General features: G+C 33.1%; 1 protein-coding gene across 1 annotated transcript; it reads right to left on the reverse strand.

The window, feature by feature from the left end:
• Window positions 1-6896: 6896 nt before the first annotated feature.
• Window positions 6897-7829, reverse strand: LOC127541630 (olfactory receptor 5B12-like). Its single transcript, XM_051966850.1, has one exon. It carries the CDS (start codon window positions 7824-7826, stop codon window positions 6897-6899), a length of 930 nt encoding a protein of 309 aa, XP_051822810.1. The 5' UTR covers window positions 7827-7829.
• Between the last annotated feature and the right edge of the window lie 17962 nt (window positions 7830-25791).

Raw genomic sequence — 25791 nt, forward strand, 5'->3', positions numbered from 1 at the left:
AAACCAAGAAGGAACTAGATGAATAAATGAATGACTCATGGAATTTAGCTCTTAAGTTGATACCACAGCATTTAAACATATAATGGAATGTTTCAAAGTCAGTTCGTAGAATTCAACAATTATTAGGGGTGGACTTATGCAGATGTGGAAATTCCATAGCTCATGGGAGGTGGTAGTCCCTTGGGGAGAGCTGGCAGCTCTGCTGCCAACTCATGAACAAAACAAATCATTAAAATCTCTGACCATGGGGAAAAACCAATTTTTTTCTGGGTACTTTATCATTTTTAACTTATTGGTAGCAAAATGAGGTAAAAGGGGACCTGACCAAAGCCATACACAAAAGCTGGGTAATAATTCTGCTTATACCACCTCCTAGCTAGGTGACATTGGCCAAGTCACTGAATATCTCCAAGTTTCAATTTAATCTTTTATATCAGATAATTTGGGCCATTTCACCTATCTTTTTCTTCCTCTTTCAGAGGAATTCTTTTTCTCTTCCCTTAATATAAATTATCCCACCATATGTGTTCTCTGTCTTTATATATCCTGAGTTACACTAAGCATGAAACATATTTTAGGAATATCATTTTAAGAATATCATTTTTCAATGTAGAGATGGAAATAGTTTATCTTTATCAAAACCCTTATGATTTCTCTTTCCTACTAACTGTTTTATGTCTTTCTAAGTCTTGAATTTAAAATTTTAATTTTCTGTTTATCTCTGGTATTTTCATCAATAATGCTTGAAAGTCCTTAATTTCATGAAATATCCATTTCTTCTTCTGAAGCCTTTTACTCAGTTTTGCTAAGTGATTCTTGTCTTGCTTTTTTGCTGTCCAGAATATCAAATTCTAAGCTCTCTGACTTTTAAATGGAGAATGAAAAAAAAAAAAAAACTTGTGTTATCCTATGGCGATACAAAATTTGAATTGTTTATTTTCGACTGCTTGCAATGTTTTCTCTTTGATGTAATAGCTTTATGATTTGGTTATAATATTTCTGGGCATTTTAATTTGGGAATTTCTTTAAGGAGGTGATTAGTGAATTCTTTCATTTTCTATTTTGCCCTCTTATTTTTCAATATCAGGTCAGTGTTTCTGAAAGATGATGTCTAGACTTTTTTTTATTAAAACTTTCAGGTAGTACAATAATTTATAAATTATCTCTCTTGGATCTATTTTACTGATCAATTGCTTTGCTTTTCTTTTTAAAATTTATTTTATTTTTAATTATTAAGGTTTTTTTAATTTTCAAAACATATGCACAGATAATTTTTCAACATTGATCCTTGCATAGCCTTGTGTTCCAAATTTTTCCCTCATTCCCCCAACCCCCTCCCCTAGATGGCAAGTAATCCAATATATGTTATACATGTTAAAATACGTTATGTATATATGTAAACATTTCTACAATTATCTTGTTGCACAAGAAAGATCAGATCAAAAAGGAAAAACAATGAATAAGAAAACAAAATGCAAATGAACAACAACAAAAAGACTAAGAATGCTATGTTGTGATCCACACTTAGTTCCCACACTCCTGGCTGTAGATGGCTCTCTTCATCATGAGATCACTGGAACTGGCCTCAATCATCTCATTGTTGGGAAGAACCACTTCCATCAGAATTGATCATCATATAATATTGTTGATGTCATGTACAATGATCTCCTGGTTCTGCTCATTTCACTTAGCATCCATACTGATCATTTCTCATACAACAATAATATTCCATGACATTCATATACCTAATTTATTCAGCCATTCTCCATCTGAAGTTCGCTCAATTTTCAGTTTCTTGCCACTACAAAAAAGAGCTGCCACTAATTTTTTTTTGCACATCCTTTAAGATCTCTTTAGGATATAGGACCAGTAGAAACACTGCTGGATCAAAGAGTATGCACAGTTTGATAATTTTTTGAGCATAGTTCCAAATTGCTCTTTAAAATGGCTCAATCCATTCACAATTCCACCAACAATGTTCAATTGCTTTTCTAATAAGATTCTTTTTTAAATTCTTTTGATTTTGGTTGATTGTTTCTTGATGTCTCATAAAGTCATTAGCAGAATCCGCCTACTCAATTATAATTTTGAAGAAATCATTTACTTTAGCGGGCTTTTGTTCCTCTTATCCCATTTGGCCTATTTTATTTTATTTTATTATAGCTTTTTATTTACAAGATATATGCATGGGTAATTTTTCAGCATTGACAATTGCAAAACTTTTTGTTCCAACTTTTCCCCTCTTTCTCCCCACCCCTTCCTCCAGATGGCAGGTTGATCAATACATGTTAAGTATGTTAAATTATAAATTAAATACAATATATGTATACATGTCCACACAGCTATTTTGCTGTACAGAAAGAATTGGACTTTGAAATAGGGTACAATTAGCCTGTGAAGGAAATCAAAAATGCAGGTGGACAAAAATAGAGGGATTGGGAATTATATGTAGTGGTTCACAGTCATCTCCCAGAGTTCTTTTGCTGGGTGTACCTGGTTCAGATTATTATTGCTCTATTGGAACTGATTGGGTTCATCTCATTGTTGAAGAGGGCCACGTCCATCAGAATTGATCATCATATAGGATTATTGTTGAAGTATACAATGATCTTCTGGTCCTGCTCATTTCACTCAGCATCAGTTCATGTAAGTCTCTGCAGGCCTTTCTGAAATCATCCTGCTGGTCATTTATTACAGAACAATAAATTCCATAATATTCATATACCACAGTTTATTCAGCCATTTTCCAATTGATGGGCATCTACTCAGTTTTCAGTTTCTGGCCACTATAAAGAGGGCTGACACAAACATTCTGGAACATACAGGTCCCTTTCCTTTCTTTAGTATCTCTTTGGGGTATAATCCCAGTAGAAACACTGCTGGATCAAAGGGTATGCACATTTGATAGCTTTTTGAGCATAGTTCCAAATTGCTCTCCAGAATAACTGAATATAGTCACAATTCTACCAACAATGTATCAGTGTCCCAGTTGCCCCACATCCCCTCCAACATTTCGCATTATCTTTCCCTGTCATTCTAGCCAATCTGACAGGTGTGTAGTGGTATCTCAAAATTGTCTTAATTTGTATTTCTCTGATTAATAATGACTTGGAGCATCTTTTCATATGGCTAGAAATAGTTTCAATTTCTTCATCTGAGAATTATCTGTTCTTCCTTTGACCATTTATCAATTGGAGAATGGCTTGATTTCTTATTAGAGTCAATTCTCTACATATTTTGGAAATGAGGCCTTTATCAGAACCTTTGATTGTAAAAATGTTTTCCCAGTTTATTGCTTCCCTTCTAATCTTGTCTGCATTAGTTTTGTTTGTACAAAAACTTTTCAATTTGATATAATCAAAATTTTTTATTTTGTGATCAATAATGATCTCTAGTTCTTCTTTGGTCACAAATTCCTTCCTCTTCCACAAGTCTGAAAGGTAAACTGTTGTATGTTCTTCTAATGTAGTTATAATCTCATTCTTTATGCCTAAATCATGAACCCATTTTAACCTTATCTTGGTGTACAGTGTTAAATGTGGGTCAATGCCTAGTTTCTGCCATACTAATTTCCAATTTTCCCAGCAATTTTTGTCAAACAGTGAGTTCTTATCCCAAAAGCTGGGGTCTTTGGGTTTATCAAACACTAGATTATTAAAGTTATTGGCTGTTTTGTCCTTTGAACCGGAGGAAGTTCTATGGCCCCAGGCCAAGCTCCTACTGTGCAGATTAGAGGCTGGGCCCCCTGCTATGCAGATTTGTGACTGCCCCGGCCTGTGCTACAGAATGCACCTGCACAGCTCTGCTGTGGTCTGTGCTGAGTCACATTCAGTTTTGGGTGGGTATAGCCAGATCTTGTTAGGTTCTGGCATTTTTAAGAGTATCTTCTACCTTTGGCTTTAATTTCTCTGATGGTCTACTTCTTTGTAATCAAGGCAGAGCAGTCAGCCTATGGCAGAGTTGTCTCGGTAACTTTTCTAACCACAGAGGCCACCCCTGCCCATGGTCCACTCTGGACCTTAGCCTCTGGTTCTATCCCTGCTTGCACTGATCTGCTCCGGCCCCTCAGGACAAACATTTTCTGGTGATCTTCCAGATTATCTTCAGTTAGTAAGTTGTTGTATTTCTAATATTTGTGAATTTTATCAGACAAGCGCTATTTTTGAGGTTGAATTTAATAACTGGTCATGAGGGTATGAGAAAAGCTTAGAAAGTCATGTGTGCCTTCTCAGCCATCTTGGCTCCACCTTCTGGCCAATTTTATTTTTCAAGGAAGTTTTTTCTTCAGTTAAATTTTATATGTCTTTTTCAATAAGGAGTTATTTTCTTCTGTACATTTTTTTTTGAAATGTTGAATGGTTGTTCATGGTAGGCTACCAATTTTGAATGGGTCCTTTTGTTAGAAAAACTTTTTCTTGCTTCAAGTCCAAAAGTGCCTCTGACTATTCCTGCTAGTACTCCTTGTTCTGCTTTCTGGATCCCAGCAAAATGTGTTTAAAACTCTTCCACAAGACCCACCTTCAAATACTTCATCTATTTACACTAAAATTTTCATTCAACAAGATAATTGTTCTTTATATGATATTGTCTGTATTAAATGTTATTTTGGCATGCTCTAGGTATCAATATCCTTCCTAAAATGTGACAAGTAGTACTGAAAAAAAAAGTCAGATATACTTGGAAAGGGGGAAGTTACATGTTGCAGTTGATAAAATACTGGGCCTGGAGTCAGGAAAATCTGAGTTCAAATTCAGTCTCAGATATTTACCACTCAAGTAACAGTGGGCACTTCCCTTAACCTCCATTTGCCTTAGCTCTTCATCTGTTAAATGAAGGCACCCAGGAGAAAGAAATGGTAAATCACTTCATTATCTTTACCAAGAAAACCTCATGAATAATGTCCATATTCATGAATATTGTCTATGAATAATGTCTAAGCCTTACTGTCCATGGATTCATTAAGACCTGGAAACAATTGAATTACTGAACAACAAAAACTCTGAAAAGGTGAGGGTATGACCATCACCTCCTTCATTTGCAACAAATGGTTTTTCATTGCAGTCATATATGGCATTAGATTTTTCCTTCAAAATATACTATTGACTGATATTATACTAGTAGTCCACTAATACTCACTGTACTTTTATGACGTAGATGAACTATGAATTCCTTGTAGTGATCTAGGGCCAGTTGATTTGTGCCTTCTCCCCCTATCATTCCATTTACAAAAGGAGAGTATGTAGTATCAAAGTAAGGGAAGAAACACCAAAGATCTACTATATAATATGGTCTCAGTTACTTTCTTTATGAAATATACAATTGTTTTCAACCTAACATCTCACTGTAATCTTTTTAAAATCCCTCATAGCCCACCAAGTCTTCTAGGCTCACATGGACCATGTTTAATTCTGGAAAATAATCTACAAAAATGATTACTGTCTATCTTACTCTTATTAGTTTATTAATCCTGAAAAAATTCGTTCCTAAAAATTTAACTTACATGCTGATGGTACCTAAGTTTCTCCCAATGCAACTAAGATATGTCTCCAAGTCTTGCAAAATAATTTGAGTTACCAAATCTTGGCCAGCTTTATTTTAACACACAGAAAAATCAAATAATGTTTAAAAATCTCACAGGAATTCCTATTATGACACACAAACATATATAAAGCAACAAAATAATTTGTTAGCTAAAATTGAATTGATATTTATGGTAGCAAGAGAATATTACAACATTGCAATGGAATGCATCTCTCCCACAGGATCAAAGTCCTGCAAAGATTCTTGCAGGACTTTCAGGCCATCCTTTGGTTTATATTCTTTTCTATAGATAGCTATACTTCAGTGATATTCTGGATTTAACTCCAAGTGACACAAAAGAGATAATTATATTTTGAGTATGAGTATCTGAATAATAGAAATTAATGAATGCTATAAATCAGAACTTAATTTATTGTTGTTTTTTTCTTTAATGATCTAAATTTCAGAAATTGATGAATAAAATAAGTTAAATTTCAAAATGTGTCTTGTATACAATTTTTCTTGGAAAGTCGGTTTGTAATGAGCTGAAGCTTGAGTTGACTCCAGCTGATTTTAAAATATGTGGTCATCATACTGATTCTTATGCATGAATCAAGTCACCTCTGCTTTAGGGGCTGCTGAATAATCAGTACTATTTTCATCAGCTCTGTCTTCTAAATAACTTAGTGGCTTTACTCTTGAAATAATAGACTATTCAAAATTTCCCCTTTCTAGGAAAATGGCTACAATTGCTGACTTGCACTTAGGGATGTGTGTGTGTGTGTGTGTGTGTTTCACATGTGCATGTGCCTGTGCTCATCTAGATAAAGCAGTGGACAGAGCACTGGTTTTGGAATCAAGAGAATTTATCTTCATGAATTCAAATAAAGCCTCAGTCATGTCCTAGCTGTGTGATCTTGTGCAGAGCTCTTAGTCCTGTTTGCCTGGCTATGAATTGAGATGGAGAAGAAAATGGGAAATGTTCCCAGCATCTTTGCCAAGAAAAACTCAAAATGCAGTGATGAAGAGTCAGATATAATTGAATAATACACACAATAAGACACACAACACAAGAAAAAGACAACACATATTATTCACTCCATATTACAATCTTATAAGATTAGGGATACAATTAAGATCTTTAAGCATGAGGAAATTAAGATTAGAACTTGTCTGGGGAAATACAACATGAAAGTGTTCAAGACAATGTAAATTCAAGTCTCTCCTAACTCCAAAACTATGACACTTTCTATCACATAAAGTTGCCTTGGAAAAGTTTGGATTTCATTCCAGTGTACACAAGAAAAATAGCCTGATTTGAGGATCAAATCAAAGTATGTAAATTACAGAATGGATATTAAAAAAAAAAGGTGATCCTATTGATATTGTTTCCCCTTCATAGCTTTTCTGAAAGCATTCTTGATTTCTTTGTTCCTAAGACTATAGACCAAAGGGTTCAACATAGGAATGATCATGGTGTAGAACACTGATGCAACTTTGTCTGAGTCCATTGAATGGTTTGAGCTGGGCTGAAAGTACATGAAGATGATTGTTCCATAAAATATAGACACTGCTGTGAGATGGGAAGCACAGGTGGAGAAGGCTTTCTGGCGGCCTTCAGCAGAACGGATCTTCAGGATGGTGCTGAAGATTAATGAGTAAGAAGTAAAAATTACAAGAATTGGGAAACAAGAATTGAATAATCCTAAAATAAATATCAATGACTCAAAGATGTGAATATCAGAGCAAGAGATAACTAAGAGTGGGGGGATATCACAGAAAAAGTGATGGACTACATGGGATCTACAGAAGGAAAGGCTGAATGTGTTTCCTGTGAGAATAGAGGCTGTTGCAATGCCACATATGTAGACACACCTAGCCAGATGTGCACATAAATTTGATGTCATGATGGTGGTGTAATGTAGGGGTTTACATATAGCTGCATAGCGATCATAGGCCATGGAAGCTAAGAGAAAACATTCACTACTAGCAAAGACCGCAAAGAAGAATAATTGTACTGCACATCCATTATAGGAAATAATCTTGTTCCCTGTGAGGAGCCCAGCCATCACCTTGGGAGTAACAGCTGAGGAATAGCCAAAATCCACCAGAGAGAGGTTACTGAGGAAGAAGTACATGGGGGTGTGGAGATGAGAATCCCAGGAAGTTAGTGCTACTATACCCAGGTTTCCTACCAGGGTGATGAGATAGATGAAAGTGAACATGATGAAGAGAGGTATCTGAAGTTCTGGAACATCTGTTAATCCTGTAAGGATGAACTCATTCCCTCCAGATCTATTCTCCATCAAGATGATTTGGAAATAATGTCATTCACCTGTAACAAAAGAGTAACACAAATCCATTCTGCATAATGAAGGATTCCATAACACAAAATTTGGTCAGAGACCTATATCGTGTGATGACTTGAGATAAGCGATCAGTGGGATAAGAGTATTTAAGTAGTTATCATAGCAGTTATTCTAGGTCCCCCAAATTCACTCATTTCTTTTCTCACGGAGAATCCCACATGAATTATTTTCCATTCTGTAAAATCTATTAAAATTTAATAAACCCCAAAGTGACATTTCCCAGTTTTAGGAAAAGGAAGAGTTTTGTTCCTTGGCAAAACATCTGTTAGTCTGATTTAGAGAACTAGATATTTCTGATAATGAATATGCTTCACTCTGATGAAGAAGAGAGAAAAGAGAAATAATGCAAAAGAGGGATTAACCAAAAAAGAGGAAAGCTAAATAACTGAGAAGGGAGGTGAAGATTAAAAATGTTGACCAAGAATTCAATGAGATCCTGCTTAGATCTGGAATCATTGTAGATTTAAGGTTTATACAATGGATTTACTTGATAATTCCCCAGGTAGAAACAATTCTCAATGGACACCAGTTACAAAATTGTGGGAATCATCTGTCAAAAAGACCACCATTGGATCACTTCATAGCAAATGGATGGTTTTCAATTTTGTTAATTTCAGAAAACCTGTTCCTTATTCATTTCTCCACTACTGCCTCCATGAAAATAGAAGTCATACACAAACAGGGATATTTTCTCCTTTCATTCATGTTTTTTTGGGTCCCAAAGAAATGACCAATTTGGGGATTAGCCTCCTTTAAGTTTGAACTACAATTTCACTTACAGGAAGTCTTTCTTAATCCATTCAGATCAATTTCAATGTCTTTCCTTTTTTGATTTTCTCTAATTTATTCTGGATTTAACTTCTTTGTAAGCATATTTACATGTTGTTTGCATAGAGTTTATGGATACCTTGGCAGAGGGACTGCATTTTACCTTTCTTTGTATTCTCAATGCTTAATATATTAGACATATTCTAGGCCCTTAATAAATGTTTACTGGCTTATTGATTAATCAGTGGTACCTTCAATCTCTGAACTAAACTAAGTTGATCTTTATGCAGCAGAAAACTACCTTATCCATCCCCAGGCACCAATTTAAACATTTTCAGTTGTACATCTCTCTAGTATTAGAGTACTTGATTTCATCTCTATCACTACAAATTATTCAAAATCTTCATAGCAGTTATAAGTAGGCTGACACCTGATATATACAAGTGTGTGTGTGTGTGTGTGTGTGTGTGTGTGTGTGTGTGTATAGTAATCAGAAACAGGAAATCTTAGGTCAGAACTATTTCTCAGAGGTCATCTACTTCACACCTCTATCACCTCTATCAAACCTGTTCAAAAGGCATGAAAGATTTGAAAAGGAGAAAACCTGTTTGATGACAAAGAATGAAAGAGAAGAAATATTTAGCTCTATTATTACACTAATGATTCCAAGGAATTATGCTTCATATGCCAGATGAATTAGAAGCTCTAACACATTAAAACAAAACTGCCTGCCAAGATACCAAGGAAAGCATCAATATTGTTATCATTTTATTACTGATTTACTGAGTTTGCAATTAGCATGGCATCTGCCAGAATGTTCTTTCTTGTTCTGTTTGCTATCTCTCAATGTCTTTCTCTATCTCTATATCTCTCCATCTGTGAATATTTATTTCTGTCTCTCCATTTTTGTTTTTTCCCTTTTTTCTTTGTCTTTCTACTTTTTCCTCTGTTTACTGTCTGCATATATATATGTATATATACATATATATACATATTCATATATATATATATATATATATGTATATATATATATATAATCACATATATATGTCCATCTCTGTGTGCCTCTCTGTCTCTGTCTCTCTCTTATCTACCTACATCCTATCTATTTCTATATACCTATCCATATATCTATCTCTATCTCTTTTCCTGACAGAGCAACCAATAGATTATTTGATGAAAATTATATTTTTATATATGTCAAAAGTTCAAAATTAAGGAACAAATATGAGAAAAATGCAATCTTTCATTTGATTCTCATAAAGCATGATGGATTATTGAGATCAAAATAAGTGGTGAAATTAATAAGAGCAAGAGAAAAGTAAATAAATCATCCCAAAGGTTGAGATAGGTTAAAAAAAAGAAAACTAGCAATTGTCAGGAATATACTTGGAGAGAGTGAATTCTAAGCATTTCAGCAAAAGGATAAAATAGGATCCTATGGATTAATTTTATTTAGAAAGTTCACATTTAAAAGGATAGAAGATCTCAAGAACAAAATTTTGAAGATATAGGGATATTGACAATTAAGCAGACTTAGATGTGAAAAAAATTTGCAGAAAAATTAGGAATGGTAATCAAGGATAAATGCAAAAGCAAGTCCTATTTGATACTAATAGAGGCAGAGGAGTGTCTATTTGAACTGAGAAGAGCATAGAAAGCTAAGTAATACAAAGAGATAGGTGTTTTTCATGGAAAATTGACTATTTGGGGAAATAAAGATTAATTAAGGAACTAGACTGATTCTAAAGCTGATGAGACAACTACAATAAGTCGTAAGTAAAGTCAGAGCTTCTCAATTTGGATTTTGTTTCCATTTTCTCTGAGAAAGAGAATTTGTCTTTGGCAATAGAACAACTAATTGTTGGTACCCAAGACAATAGGAACTAGAACAAAATTAGTGGAAAGGAAAAATCACTCATATATCTTCTCTTATTGCCAACTAATCATAAATATAACCTTATTTGGTTCTTACAGCAACCCTGTGATGTAGGTACTTTCAGTATCCCCATTTTAAAACTGAAGAAACTTAGGTAAATAGGGGTTGAGTGACTTTTTCTGACTCCAGTTCTAGTGCTCTAATCATTCCACCAGAGTGGTTTCTGTAAAATCTGCAAATACTTTAAATACATTGGATCATTTGATGTCTACAACAACTTTCTGACAAGCATGACAAACAAGAAAGTCAATTTTACTTAGACTGAATATATAGGCACAATATCCAGGCCCACAGATATGAGCATCTTTACTCTACATTTGTACCAACACGTTCAGTTGTCAGTTCCACACCTTAAGAAGGACATTGGTAGACTAGAGCTTTTCAAAGAGTTCATCCAAATTAGAGAAGGACTTTGAAATCTTGTCATATTAGGATTTGTGGAAGTTACTGAAGGTGTCTGATATGAAGGAGATAAAATTTAAGAGTCAGGGCAGGAGTTGGGATTAGAGTTATCTTCATGTATCTGAAGAACTGATATATGGAGAAAGGATTTGCTTTGTTTTATTGGGACATAAATGGTAGAAGCAAAAAGAATGTGCAAAAGTTAAGAAGAAACAAGTTTAGATTTGATTTAGGAAAAGATTCCAAAAATGTAGCTATTTAGAAGTAGAAGAGATAGCCTTGATATGTAGTGGATTTTCCCTTTCTAAAAGTCTTAGTAAAGGGCTATTTGACCTCTTCTTTATTTTTTTTTAATATTTTTAAAATTTTCTTATTGACTTGACCTCTTCTTTAACAGGTCACACACACATATCCTCATTTCCATGTATGTATGCACCTATGAGTTTATATGCATATATATGTATGAGAGAATACAAACACACACACACGCATATATATATGTATATATATATATATATATATATATATAATGTAAATATACACATTATGTGTGTGTATTAGAGAGGTAGAGATAGAGGGGGAAAGGCTTATTTCTCATTTTGTGGAGAAATTTCACTCCTACCTCTTTTTATTATCACAATAACCATATCATATCACTTTCATATCACTGCAGAGTCTCAGCTCACTTAAAAAGCAAAAAAAGAATAGAAATAATGGCACCTGGATCATAGAGCTCTTCTGAATACAGAAAATGATTCTGTAAATGCTTAAATCTATAAAAGAATTTATCTACTGTTATCTTAATTAACACTACTACTTGTGTTATCTTTTACAAATCCCTTAGAGTCTTTTATTCCTGGGATATCATGGACTTCAGGTTGTTGATTGATTAGAAAAAGATATTAGATATTGGATTACTTGCTGTCTAGGGAAGGGAGATATGAGGAAGGTGGGGAGAAAAAATTTTGGAACAAAAGGTTTTGCAAGAGTGAATATTGAAAACTATGCATATATTTTGAAAATCAAAAGCTTTAAAAATAATAAATATACAAACAACAAATAAATAAATAAATAAATAAAAAGGAAAATATATTAGACTAGACCAAAGATTCTTAAATATTTTCCTCTTGTGACCCATTTTTCCCAAGAAATTTTTATGAGATCATGGGTACATAGACATTTATTAATAAAAAAAATCATACTTTCATAGCTCTCACATTTAGTTATGAAACCCCATATGAGGATGCAAACCTGGTTTAAGCATCTGGGTACTAGATGAACTATGATGTTCCTTCCCTTTCTCAATAATATTATGATACTTTTTGCCTGTATTCATTTTTAACAATTTCCTTCATCTTCATAATAGTTAATTTTTTTTCCTAATGTAGTTAATGTGAGATTGATAGGTAATGACAAAGTAATTAAACAAAACACTCTCATAAACTATTAGAGTAGTGGGAAAAGAAATCTACTTTTACAAGTAACAACAATGAATATAATAGTGAATATATTTAGTAGAAAACAATCTGCTAAGTCAAGATTTATAATAATACATAACTGATACTATTGAATCAAATATATACAGAGAGAGAGAGAAAGAAAAAGAGAGAGAGACAGAGACAGAAACAGAGACAGAAATAATATATGGCAATCTTTTTCACTGATGTATTTTTAAGCTGGGTCCTCTTGAGTTCCAATGGCTTCTTGTCTGCCAGGGTTTAAAAAGGTATTTTTTTTCTTTTGAGAAATGCCTAAGTATTTGTGAATAGTACTCTGTTGGAAAGATTATTGTTTAAGAATCTAAATTCTTACATTCTAATATTACTTGGATAATCGCATATTTCTTCTATGATTTCATGAAAGCTAATCAATCCTTCTGCACCTCTCTCTATTCATTTGGAAATGGGAATAATATTTCTTTGAGTATGGAGGTCACACAGTCATCGAAAGGAAAGTGTTGTCAAGCATTTAATGCTATAAATATGAGTCATCATGATTAGCACAGGTAATAGAGATTTTATATGATGATGGATAATCCGGTGTTCTGAGAAACACAAAGACCAGAGAAAAGGAAAGACTTACCCCCATGGAAAATGAATCAGTGCTTGAGATAGAGGAGATTTTTATACATGTCTTCTAGCCTTTGTGTCTAGCAACATTTCCATGATACTAATTTGGTGTTTACATTAAAATTGCAGTCTTGAGAGTGGATATTCTAGAATTTAGCTGGCTTCATAAAGAGAAAAATGTCCAAAGCTTCAAAAAAGAGAACTTAGCCAAGAACTTTATACTCAAGGTTTGATCTCGAAATTCCAATTCTAGGAAATATAATCATACTGGAAATTTTTTCACTAGTACCTTTGGAGTTCAATTCAGAGTTGCCTAGTGGCAGAGAGGTCACTCATTACCACTGTTGTGACATGGTTGGCAGTAGGTTTAGTAATACCTATTCTGACCCTGCTTTCAGTTTAGCCTCAGGAAGCACAAAAGAAACTATGTGATTTCATTAATGACTCAAGGAATTGGACTCTCTGACTGGTTCCCCAACACCGAGCCCTATAATGTAATATTTCAGTGTCAGTGGCTGAGGTTATGGAAGAGACATGAACTTTATGCAGATCAGGGAGCCCTGGATTATTGGAAAATAGTACTCCCTTAGAGAAACCTAGCAGCTTAGCTGCCAACTAGAACAAAACAAGTCATTAAAGTCTGCTCTGACCATGGGGAAAACCTATTTTCTCATGGGTACTTTGTCGATATTAGCTTGTTAACAAAGCCTTAATAAGGCCATTGTCCAAAGCTGAATGCTAGTCCTGCTTTTACCATTTACCTACTAAGTAACATTGACCAATTCACTGAATATCACCAAGTGTCAATTTGTTCTTCTTGAAAATGGGTGTAATAATCTTGGACCTGAAAACAATCAAAAGGTTTTTGATGAAGATCAAATGTGAAACTGAACATGAAAAAAAAGTAGAGTTTTGAAAAGATCTCTTCAAAATGAGGCAGTGAAAAAATAATAAGTGAATTTTAGTGTTAAAAGATGTGGGATGTATTAGGAGGTCACTGAAATTTTAGGCAAGTCATTTGTTCTGAATGAACCTTATTTCCTCTTTTGTAATATGCAAATTAAGCATATTTGCATTCTCTTATGCTCTTGACCGTTATCAGAAGAGTAATTTATAAATTATATTCTTATTATCCTGAATATTATTGTTATTCTTTTTTAAAATTTACTCATGCTACCTAACATACCTGTTTTCCCAAACTCCATCTCCTCCTGTCTCAATATGCTTCTTATCTCTGAGGACAGAAGTCCTTAAGATTCTATTTCACTGGTAAATAAAAGGAATGCTGCAATAATCATTTGTTAAGATCTGGATAGAGCCTTTGATAACCCCCTTCCTTCTATTCTTGAGTGCAAGATACAGAAAAGACAGTAAAGAACACATTGTGGCAGATGCAGAAATTTTGAATTTCTTAGATTCAAGAAAAATGCAATACTGACACATCATCAACTTGGAAGGTGGTCTATTTTTCTAAGTTGTTGCCTGCTAGTTTCTTCTCCACACAAACTTATTGGCTTTCTATATATAATTTCTCCTCCACACAAAATCAGCTTTTATTTGCTGTCTCTATATTTTATTTACATGTGTATATTCATTTTCACTCAATAAAATTTGTTTCCTTAAAAATGGATATATTCACAGTACCTTTACTAAGTCTTAAATAAATTAGTGGACTAACAAATTGTTATGGAATTCAGTTGTTCTGTCACTTACTTGATTAAAATAATATTGGCATTAAATTCCCAGATAACAAAAATCTAGAAGAGCTAACTATAAAAGTGAGAGACAGTTAAGATTCTAAAATATCTTGGCAAGTCAAAATTTTCAGTTAAATCTAATAAGATTAAATCTTGAAAGTTAACTCGCAAAATTTATACTTATATTACTTTCAATCCGATTGAGCATGTGTGTGTACTCATGTATTCTTCTAATAACTGTAATGATAACTTTTGTTCAGAAATATAAGAAAATGCATGTATTCAATTAAAATTTTAAAATACATAATTTTATCCTATCTATGCTTTTAAATACAATGTTTAAATTTTAAATACAAGTTTATACAATGCCATATACTTTTTGCAAATATTTTATGTGGCACATTATGGAAGCATTAAAAAAGTAATCCAGGAAGAATTAAAATACTTTTATCTGTCACATTTCCTGATAAATTTATTTGTTCTATTCATTATGTTAAATGGAAGTAGTATTTTCTTAAGTTAATTGACAGAATATTTTATCATGATATATGTGTATATTTATATATGCTGGGATTTTTTAATGTGAACAAAACATTACAATATTAGACTTAAAAGCAGCCATAGTCATAAACCTGGTTCCATATAATGTGTATATCTGCATTTTGATTTAAAACAAGAAAAAGAACAAAACAAAACAAAAAAAAAAGAAAAGAAAAGAAAAACAAGAACAAAAGAACCATAAAAATAATCTGGAGAAGTTAAATTTTTTTTCTGGAGGGATTTTTTTTTGTTTTAAATTTGTCATTCTAACATTGAAAATAACCATTTATGATATAAATTATTTGCTAAATATTCTGCTTAAAAATTAGTTAAGTCAAGAAATACTTATAAATCACCCTTTAGTTACCAGATGCCATTCTGAATGTTGGGTATACAAAACGGGGCAAAAGACAGTCCCTGGTTTAAAGAAGAATATTGAATAATAAATGCACTGCTTTGTGTATGTATATGTGTGTATGTGTATATATATATATATATATATACACACACACACACAAATATATATATACATATATAATATGTATCTTTATATATGTGTGTAGAAAGATAGATTGATAGATAAATAGATATAAACTAACATTGGTAGAGAAATAATTTCTTCACATCTTTATTCTCCTAGGGGCTGCTATTTGGCACATTGGAGGAGCATTGTGCCTGCTGTCAGGAATATGAGTTCAAATCTATTCTCAGACCTAGGTATATAACCTTTAGAAAGTCATGGCATTGTTCTTATAGCAATATTTTTAAAGCACTTAGCCCAGTACTTGGCATATGATCATTTTTATAAAACTGTTAACCATTACCATTGTCATGATCATTTTCATCATCATCATCATCATCATCATCATCATCACTATCTGAAAATCATTGTATTAGAAATTCCATTGCAGAAACTCTATTGCGTGACTGCCCAGTGTTTCCAACATGGTCTTTGGAAATTTACCAAGTAGGAGAACAATAATTTTAAATTTTAAATTTGAAACCTTGAGTCTGAATACTGTATTGAGAGGCAATATAAGGTTTGTTTCTGCACAACATCTTTCTTTTTTTTAAAATTCAATGCTCTTTTTTTTTTTAAGAGAAACAAAAAAAAAAAAAAAACCTAAATAATTTCTTGACTCAGAATTTTGGAATGGCTGGTATACCTCACTTTACCTTACTTTTTAATTGGTTGCTTGTGTGTTGATGCTCATGGAGCTGAGTTGTTTGTGCTATTGCTTCTGCTGCTATCACCATTTGATGCTGTACGAATCACAACAGCAGCTGCCTAGGATGACATAAAGCTCCCAACTCCAATCAGGTCAATAATAGCAGCTTGCTTAGCAGACAAAGTCTGGTTTGACTGACTATACCTGGTTCTGAACTCTGTTCTCCTAGCTACTAAAGACTAGAAGTTGTAGGGGGCTGAGGTTCTTGCTGTGAAGAGAAGGGAGAGAGCTCTTATTGCTGCTATCAAGAGTAGATTGAAAAGGAGTGAACCACCTGGAAGCTGAAGGAGATTTAAGGACCTGGGACCTGAAGTATTTTTAAAACCAAAGGAGACACCTGAGTGAGAGGCTGACTGCATTGCAGCTGGCAATGCAACTCAAACCAGACCTCCTGAGGGTGAAATGCCATTAAGATTTAAATGTGGGAGTAATGGTATCAGTATGAGATGTGAGCAGGGAATTTGAACTGTTTGTCAATGCTTGTGCACAACATTTTTCATGGTCCATGATGGTTTAAAAAAGTACTATAATGAAAATGTCTAGTGAACCTGCTTTCCAAACTGTCTGATTGATGATTTGACTTCAAGAGTTTATAAGACCTTCATAATTTCACAGAATTTCACAGTTAATGCAGTATAATTACATGAGGAGAGAAGGAAGCAACTTCCTTCAAAGCTACTCTGGGGCAGTGGATAGAATGAAAAGGAGGGAATACATGTGAGATGTGTGACATTATTGGGAGCTATGCTATGACCATGCATTGAGAATCAATTTGCAGTCAAACTTAGAACTTTTGTAGTATTTTAAAAACAATTTGAGAAATTGAAAAATTCAAAAGCCACTTATACTTACCAGCTGTCCAAGAATTTGAAATAATACTTGTATATGCTCACAAATTGTTATTTATTTATGTGATCCTAACAGCTTCAAATTGCTTCAAAAACAAACCTAAAATGCTTCAAACATTCACATGCATGTCAAAGAGGCAAACGATTTGTAACAGAATTGAGCAATTATTTACTGCTTATGGTACCTATAAAATTTGGCAAACTCCAAGTCCTTGAATAGTCATTCCAAAAACCTTAATTGTTCTGGCAGCTACTAAATAGAAAACAATTTTCTATTTAGTAACCATTTGACCTCTAATCTGTGAAACCATTCTAAGGATTAATCCAGCTTTTCACAAATTAGATGTTTAGCATATATTTGTTGAACTTCATTGAGAAAAGCAAATAAAATCTTAAGTCTGGCCCAAATATGTGAAGGGGAATATTGATATCTACAAAATATACATTTTTCAAAGGTTTTGACAATAAAAACTGTGTTTTTCCTGGTCAGTAAAGCCTCTTGTGTTTGCTGAAACAAATCATGTAGCTACCTTGTATGCTGTACTGGTAACAACAAAATGTAGCAATGAATAAAAGATGAAAAAGTATTAAGTATTTCCTGTACAAAGTACTATGCCAAGTGCTGGGGATACATATTGAAAAGTTAAATAGTCTCTGCTCTGAAGGGTTCACATACTTAAAAAGGGAGATGATACATTTAGAACATTTGAGATACAAGTGTCATATAAAGAACGAAGCTATATTGACAGAGCAAATGATAAAACATCTCCCACAATATCATTTTCATTGATATTATTATCTATTTACCATTTCATTGATAACAACTATATTAAAATCTAATGGTTAACTATTTAGGGACACCAATATTATTGGTAGCAAGAATATTTTCCTCACTATGTTAATCATTTAGGGGCACCAATATTATTGGAAGAATATTTTCCTTCCTATGTCTTTAGTAGCACTGGCTATAGAGTGGGCGGAGAGTATAGAACTGGAGAAACAATCTGATGCATCAGAGAATCAGATAGAAGGGAAGAGAGAACAGGTAGAATTTGGAAATATTATGTGCCCCTTTCTCTCAGGTATCTGTTCCAAGTGATATCCATAATCAGAAACCCATTCTGAATACAGATTATGAATATTTTTAGATAGATATACATATGTATATCTATGTATATGTATGTATGGCAAAAATGAAATCTGTCCTTAAGAACTCAGGAAGAGAATGTTTGACTTGAAAGGGAACATAAATAATGAAGATTCCTTGTGAGCAACTATTCCATTTTATAAAGTTATCTTTGGATTTGTTTGTTTGTTTTTTGTCTTCATCAAATTAACTTTGTGAAATCTCCAAATATGCTTTGAATACAACTTATGTTTAGGTTTCCCCAAATATAAATAGTAGGGGACCTGATTCCAATGTATGCACTCAATATAGGCATAATATTTGATGGAGGATAGCATTTTTCTTTCCCAAAAAATGTAAAAGATGCAATGGGTATATGGAATTCACCAACAAAATATAAAAAACACAAAACAATATTTACAATCATTCATAAACAACATGATGTTCTTCCTTCTTGTGCTGTTGTTGTTCCATCATTTAAGTCTCACTCTACATTTCCAATTTGGGACTTTCCTGGCAAAGATAATGGAATGGTTTGCCTTTTACTTCTTTGGTACATTGTGCAAATGAACAATTGAGATCAATAAGGTTCATTCATAGGCTAATTTTGCCAGAATTATCCACATTACTTAATGTCCTCTCTGAGATCTTCCTCAGGGAAGTAATTTGAATTTTTTTAGAAGTTCACCCCCATTGATTACTAGCTTGAAATTGAGAAAAACATTTTTGAGTTGAAGACAGCTAAGGCAAGGTCAGATTCTGCCACATATACCAGTTAAATGCTAATTAGAACTCACAGCTTGTACATGAAACCCTGGAGACAGATTCTCATTTCCCTTCCCCTGTTATCAGAGACTTAACTTGTGTTTTAGAAAATGTTAGCCATGGAAAATGGTGATATTGCCCTTTTATAGCCACACAAGCTTCTTGGAAGACTTGTGTTACAGTGAAAAGAGAGCTTTAGGTTCTAGTCCTAGCTGAGCCACAAGACTGTGACCTGGTAATAAAAACTCAGATTTTTTGGTGGAGTTCATCTGGAGTAGAAACCTTGTATTGGGACTTCCCTTAGTATGTCAAGCAAGACCAAAGCTACTATGAACTCCAAGAGAAATACAACCTCACCTAGATTCCTGTCATTTTCTGCCCTGCCACTGCTTCTAGTGCTTCTGTAGCCACAACATAATACAAACACATCTACACACACACACCCAAAACACATACCCAATGAGAATCTTCCTTCAACCTTGTAATTGGATAGCCACTATTTCTGAAAAGTCAATGGATGCCTCAATGATTTCACTCATTATTTCTATGACTTCTTAGAACAAATTATTCCCTGGCCATCACATTCCTGATGACGTTTTATGCCCTGCAATTACATTTACATAGCATTTTGAGACTTCTGAAGCACTCTACATAGGCCATCTTGTTTGATCATAACAACAACTTTATAAGACACAAATTATTGTTTTTTCCATTTTATAGATGAAGAAACTGAGTCTGGGAAAAGTTTAGGGACTTGGCTATGGTCAAACTCCTAGTAAATGACTGGTAGCATTCAAACCCAATTCTTCTTGACTTCAGTCCCATATCTCTACACTCTATATGACCAAGCTGCCCACTGAATCAAAAATTCTTTGAAATTAGGAATTGTCTTGCTTTATAAATTTGTTTTCCTATTTCTAAGCAGAGTGCTTGATACATAATAAATATTTAATGAATGGGATTTTATTCATTCATCTTCTATAAATTTGTTAATGGCTGGGAAATCAAAGATGAAAGTCATAGATCATGCCCTTCAGTTAGGTTAAAAAGTGAAAAGACTAAGAAATTATTTGACTCAGATTAATACAGGAGGATATGAATTTTGTTGAAGCTGCCTGAATAACCTTGTCATTTCATATTCCATTTAAAATTTATTGGGGGAATGGTAGTGTTGAATCTTTTCATGCTTTACAATTCACTTTCATGATGGTGTGTGGAGATTTAGAGACATGAAGCAAAAATTTATACATTTGCTATGTCCCTGATATAAGGTACCTGATATATGAATATTGCATTAGGGACTAAAAGTCCTGGGGCAATTATTGAGAGAAATAGAGAGAGGGAATCACTGAATCTTAGAGTCAGATGCTTCTCAGAGGTCATCCAATGTAATTCATGCCAGAAAAGGAATTTTCTTTCTAATATATCCAGTGAGTTGATAACCCAATGAAGCCCTACAATGAAGGAAAACTCTTCTGCAAATGGTGAATTGCTTCATTTTTTTCAGGAAACATTTTCTTGTAATCAAGCCAAAATCTGCCTCTATACATTCCAGTCACTGAATATTCCTCTTCTGTCTTCTAGGATCCATAAGAATGTATCTACTCCTCTTTTCAACCAAACACATCTTCAAATACTCCAACCAACCCCAACACACTTACATTTTTATTCTTGAAAATGAATATACTTTATTTCTTATCTGTTTTTCAGGAAACAATTTCTAAGCATGTTCCTGGTACTAATGTTTTGTCCCCACAAATGTGATTCCCAAGAAAGAAAAAATATTAAGATGTACTCTTCCAAAGGCAAAAGATAGAAGTACCATCATCTCTTTGATATGGGGCTACTAGTTTCTCAAGGTAGTCATATATGCCATTGGTATTAACATTTTTGCTTCCAAGTCCTACTATTGACTCACATTATACTAGTACACCATTAAAACCCACTGAACTTTTTCAGATGAACCATGCCTTCTTTATAGTACTCACTGCCAGTTGATTTGAGTCACAAATAATTCAGATTTCAAAGGGAGAGGTTGACAGTCAAAGTAAAGGGAGAAATCCCAAATGCTTTACAGAGACTCTTGCAAGAAACCAAGATTTCTTGCCTCACATGGACCACATTTAATATTGGAAAATGGCTTAACAAAAGTTTTCTCTCTCATTATCTCATTATTGTCACAATAAAAATCTATGATAAAGAGAAATTGAGTCCAAAGTGTCTAAACACAACCAATTTATTAGCAAGATTAGTAATTACCAATAAAGGAGATCCAAGGCTTTCAATTAAACTAAGAACTCATCTTAAAGTCACAACATCTTTTTATAGTGTTGATTACATAAAGGAACCATAGTTCTGTGATGCAAACTAAACTAAAACTGTGATAAGTCACACACACAGAAGGAAGAGGACTTTGCATTGCTTGACTCAAATCAGGAACTTTCACAACTGAGGGTAATAGGAAAAACACAGAATTAATTAACATCCTCTGGAAATGCTCATGGTGGTCACACATCCTAGGAAAAGCATGAGTCATTTATATCAATATTAAACAAAAGACGAGAAATTTGTGGCTTTGTGACTGGCCCATATAAATAGGGAAGTTAAAATCATAAATTTTACCAATGAAATCTATAAAGTTCATCCTACATTTGATCCAAAAATATTGATTCTACTGACAAGATACAATTATAAATCCAGAATTAAGAAATAATCCAAATTAAAGTGGGACATCAATTTTTAATTCCCTATTATCCTTTGAATGGAGTTGTTCCTGGAAAATCAACTCACATGTTGATAGTATATCTTCATAAGTCTCTGCCAATAAGACAAAAATGTATCTCTAATTTGTATAAAATAGTTTAAATTAATAAATGCTGGGATGACACTTTTATTTCAATCACTCACAACATTCAAAATATTGCTTAAAATAGAGAAAAAGAAGATCAACGAATTATGCTTGCAACTAAAAAAGCTTTTTAAAAAGAGCAAATTTAAAACCCTCAATTAAATACCAAATTTAAAATTCTGAAAATAAAAGGGGAGATTAATAAAATTGAAAGCAAGAAAACTATTGATTTAAGGCTTGGTTTTATGAAAAAAAAAAAACACAAAATAGACAAACTTTTAGTTAATTTGATTAAAAAAAGGAAAGAAGAAAATCAAATTTCTAATCTCAAAAATGAGAAGGAAGAATTTTCAATCAATGAAGAGGAAATTAGAGCAATAATTAGGAGTTATTTTGCCCAATTATATGTCAATAAATTTGATAATCTAATTATAATGGAGGAATACCTACAAAAATATAGATTGCCCAGGTTAACAGAAAAGGAAATAAATTAAATAATCCCATTTTAGAAAAAGAAATAGAATAAGATAATAACCAACTTCCTAAGGAAAAAAATCTCCAGACCCAGATGGATTTATAAGTGAGTTCTAACAAACATTGAAAGAAGGATTACTACCAAATTCCTTTTATGACACAGATACAGTGCTGATACACTGGATAAAAACAGAAAGAAAATTATAGACCAATTTCCCTATTGAATATTGATGCAAAAATCTTAAATAAAATTAGCAAAGAGATTACAGAAAGTCATCTCCAGGATAATTCACTATGATCGAGTGGGATTTATAACAGGGATTCAGGGCTGATTCAATATTAGAAAAACTATTAGCATAATTGACTATATCAATAGTCAAACTAACAAAAATCATATAATTATCTCAATAGATGCAGAAAAAAGCATTTGATAGAATCCAACACCCATTCCTATTAAAAAAAAAAAACACTAAAGAGTATAGGAATAAATGGGCTTTTCCTTAAAATGATCAGTAGCATCTGTTTAAAAACCATCACAAGCATCATATCTAGTGGGGACAAATTAGAACCATTCCCAATAAAATCAGGAATGAAACAAAGTTGCCCTTTATCACCGTTACTATTCAATATTGTATTAGAAATGTTAGCTTTGGCAATGAGAAGGAAAAGAGATTAAAGTGATTGGAGTACATAATGAGGAAACTAAATTATCACTCTTTGTAGATGATATGATGGTATTCTTAGAAAACCCTAGCAAATCAACTAAAAAACTACTAGAAACAATTCACAATTTTAGCAAAGTTGCAGGATACAAAATAAATTCACAAAAATCATCAGCATTTTTATATATTAACAACAAAGTCCAGTAGCAAGAGATACAAAAAGAAATTCCATTCAAAATAATTATCAATAGTATAAAATGTTTGGGAATCTCTCTGCCAAGGGAAAGTCAGAAACTATATGAACACAAGTACAAAAAACTTTCCAAACAAATGAAGCCAAATGTAATCATTGGAAAAATATCAAGTGCTGATGTGTAGGTCAAAGTAATATAATAAAAATGACAAATACTACCTAAGTTAATCTACTTATATAGCACCATACCAATCAAACTTCCAAGAAATTATTTTACAGATCTAGAAAAAATAATAACAAAGTTCATCTGGAAGAACAAAAGGTCAAGATTTTCCAGGGAATTAATGAAAAAATGCCAATGAAGCTGGTCTAGCTGTTTCAGACCTAAAAACTGTATTATAAAGCAGTGGTCATCAAAACCATTTGGTACTGACTAAGAAATAGAGTTGTTGATCCATGGAATAAATTAGCTACATAGGACAAAATAGTCAATGACTATAGCAATGTATTGTTCAACAAACCCCAAGACTCCATCTTTTGGGATAAGAACTCACTATTTGACCAAAAAAAAAAAAACCACTGGGAAAATCGCATACTAGTATGGCAGAAACTAGTCATTGACCCACACCTAACACCATATACCAAGATAACGTGGAAATGGGTTCATGAAATAGAAATAAAAAGCGATATTATAAACAAATTAGAAGAACATAGGATAGTTTACCTCTCAAATCTGTGGAGAAGGAAGGAATTTGTGACCAAAGAAGAACTGGAACTCATTTTTGAACACCAAAAAATAATTTTGATTATATTATGTTAAAAAGGTTTTGTACAAACAAAACTAATGCAGACAAGATTAGAAGGGAAACAATAAACCAGGAAAACATTTTTACATTTAAGAGTTCTAATAAATGCCTCATTTTAAAAATATAGAGAGAATTGATTCAAATTTATAAGAATTCAAGCCATTCTCCAATTGATAAATGGTCAAAGGATATGGACAATTTTCAAATAAAGAAATTGAAACCATTTCTAATCATATGAAAAGGTGCTCTAATTCATTATTGATTAGAGAAATACAAATTAAGACAATCTGCAGTACCACTACACACCTCTCAGATTGGCTAAGATTATAGGAAAAGATATGCCAAATATTAGCGAGAATGTGGGGAAACTAGGACACTAATACATTGCTGGTGGAATTGTGAATGGATCCAATCATTCTGGTGAGCAATTTGAAACTATGCCCAAAGAGTTATCAAACTGTGCATATATCCTTTGACCCAGCAGTGTTTCTACTGGGTTTATATCCCAGAGAGATCTTAAAGGAGGGGAAAAGACCTACATGTGCAAAAATGTTTTTGCAGCCCTCTGTTAGTGGCAAGAAACTGGAAACTGAGTGGATTCCCATCAGCTGGTAAATGGCTGAATAAGTAATGGCATATAAATGTTATGGAATATTATTGTTCTGTAAAAACAATCAGATTTCAAATGATTTCAGAGAGGCCTGATGAAGCTTACATGAACTGTTGCTAAGTGAAATGAGAACCAGAAGATCATTGTAGATGGCAACAACAAGATTATACAATGATCAATTCTGATGGATGTGGCTCTCTTCAACAATGAGATGATTCAGACCAGTTCTAATGATCTTGTCATGAAGAGAGCCTACACCCAGAGAGGGAGCTGAGTGTGGTTCACAACATAGCATTTTGATGTTGTTTGCTTGGATTTTATTTTTTTTCTCATTTTTTTCTGTGGATTTGATTTTTCTTTTGCAGCAAGATATTTATATAAATATGTATGCATATATTGACTACAACATATATTTCTACCAAGTTTAACATATATTGGGCTACTTGCCATCTAGGGAAGGGAATGGGGAAGGGAAGGGAAAATTAAAGCACAAGGTTTTGCAAAGGTTAATGTTGAAAAATTATCCATGCATACATTTTGAAAATAAAAGGCTTAAATAAAAATAGTTTAACCTTAAAAAAAACAAAATTCAAAATATTTTATTAAAAATCACACGAATCCCTATTCAAAGAAACACATAAAGCACCCAAAGAATCTTTTATTTAGGAAGGAATTGATTGGCATCAGAATGTTATCCTATCCTGACATTTCTTTGAAGTACCTCTCTCCTATGGGATCATTCAAAATTCTTTCCAGGCCTTTATGATGTCCCTCCCCCCACCCAGTGTTTTATATTCCTTCCTAAAGACTACTATACTGCAATGGTGTGCTGATGTAACTTATAACTGATGTAAAAAGGGATGATTAAAATTTGAGTATAAGCATTTAGTATGTTGAAATCAGTAAATGCTATAAATCAAACTTTA

Source organism: Antechinus flavipes, chromosome 6 (assembly GCF_016432865.1).
Source record: "Antechinus flavipes isolate AdamAnt ecotype Samford, QLD, Australia chromosome 6, AdamAnt_v2, whole genome shotgun sequence".
NCBI lineage: Eukaryota > Metazoa > Chordata > Mammalia > Dasyuromorphia > Dasyuridae > Antechinus > Antechinus flavipes.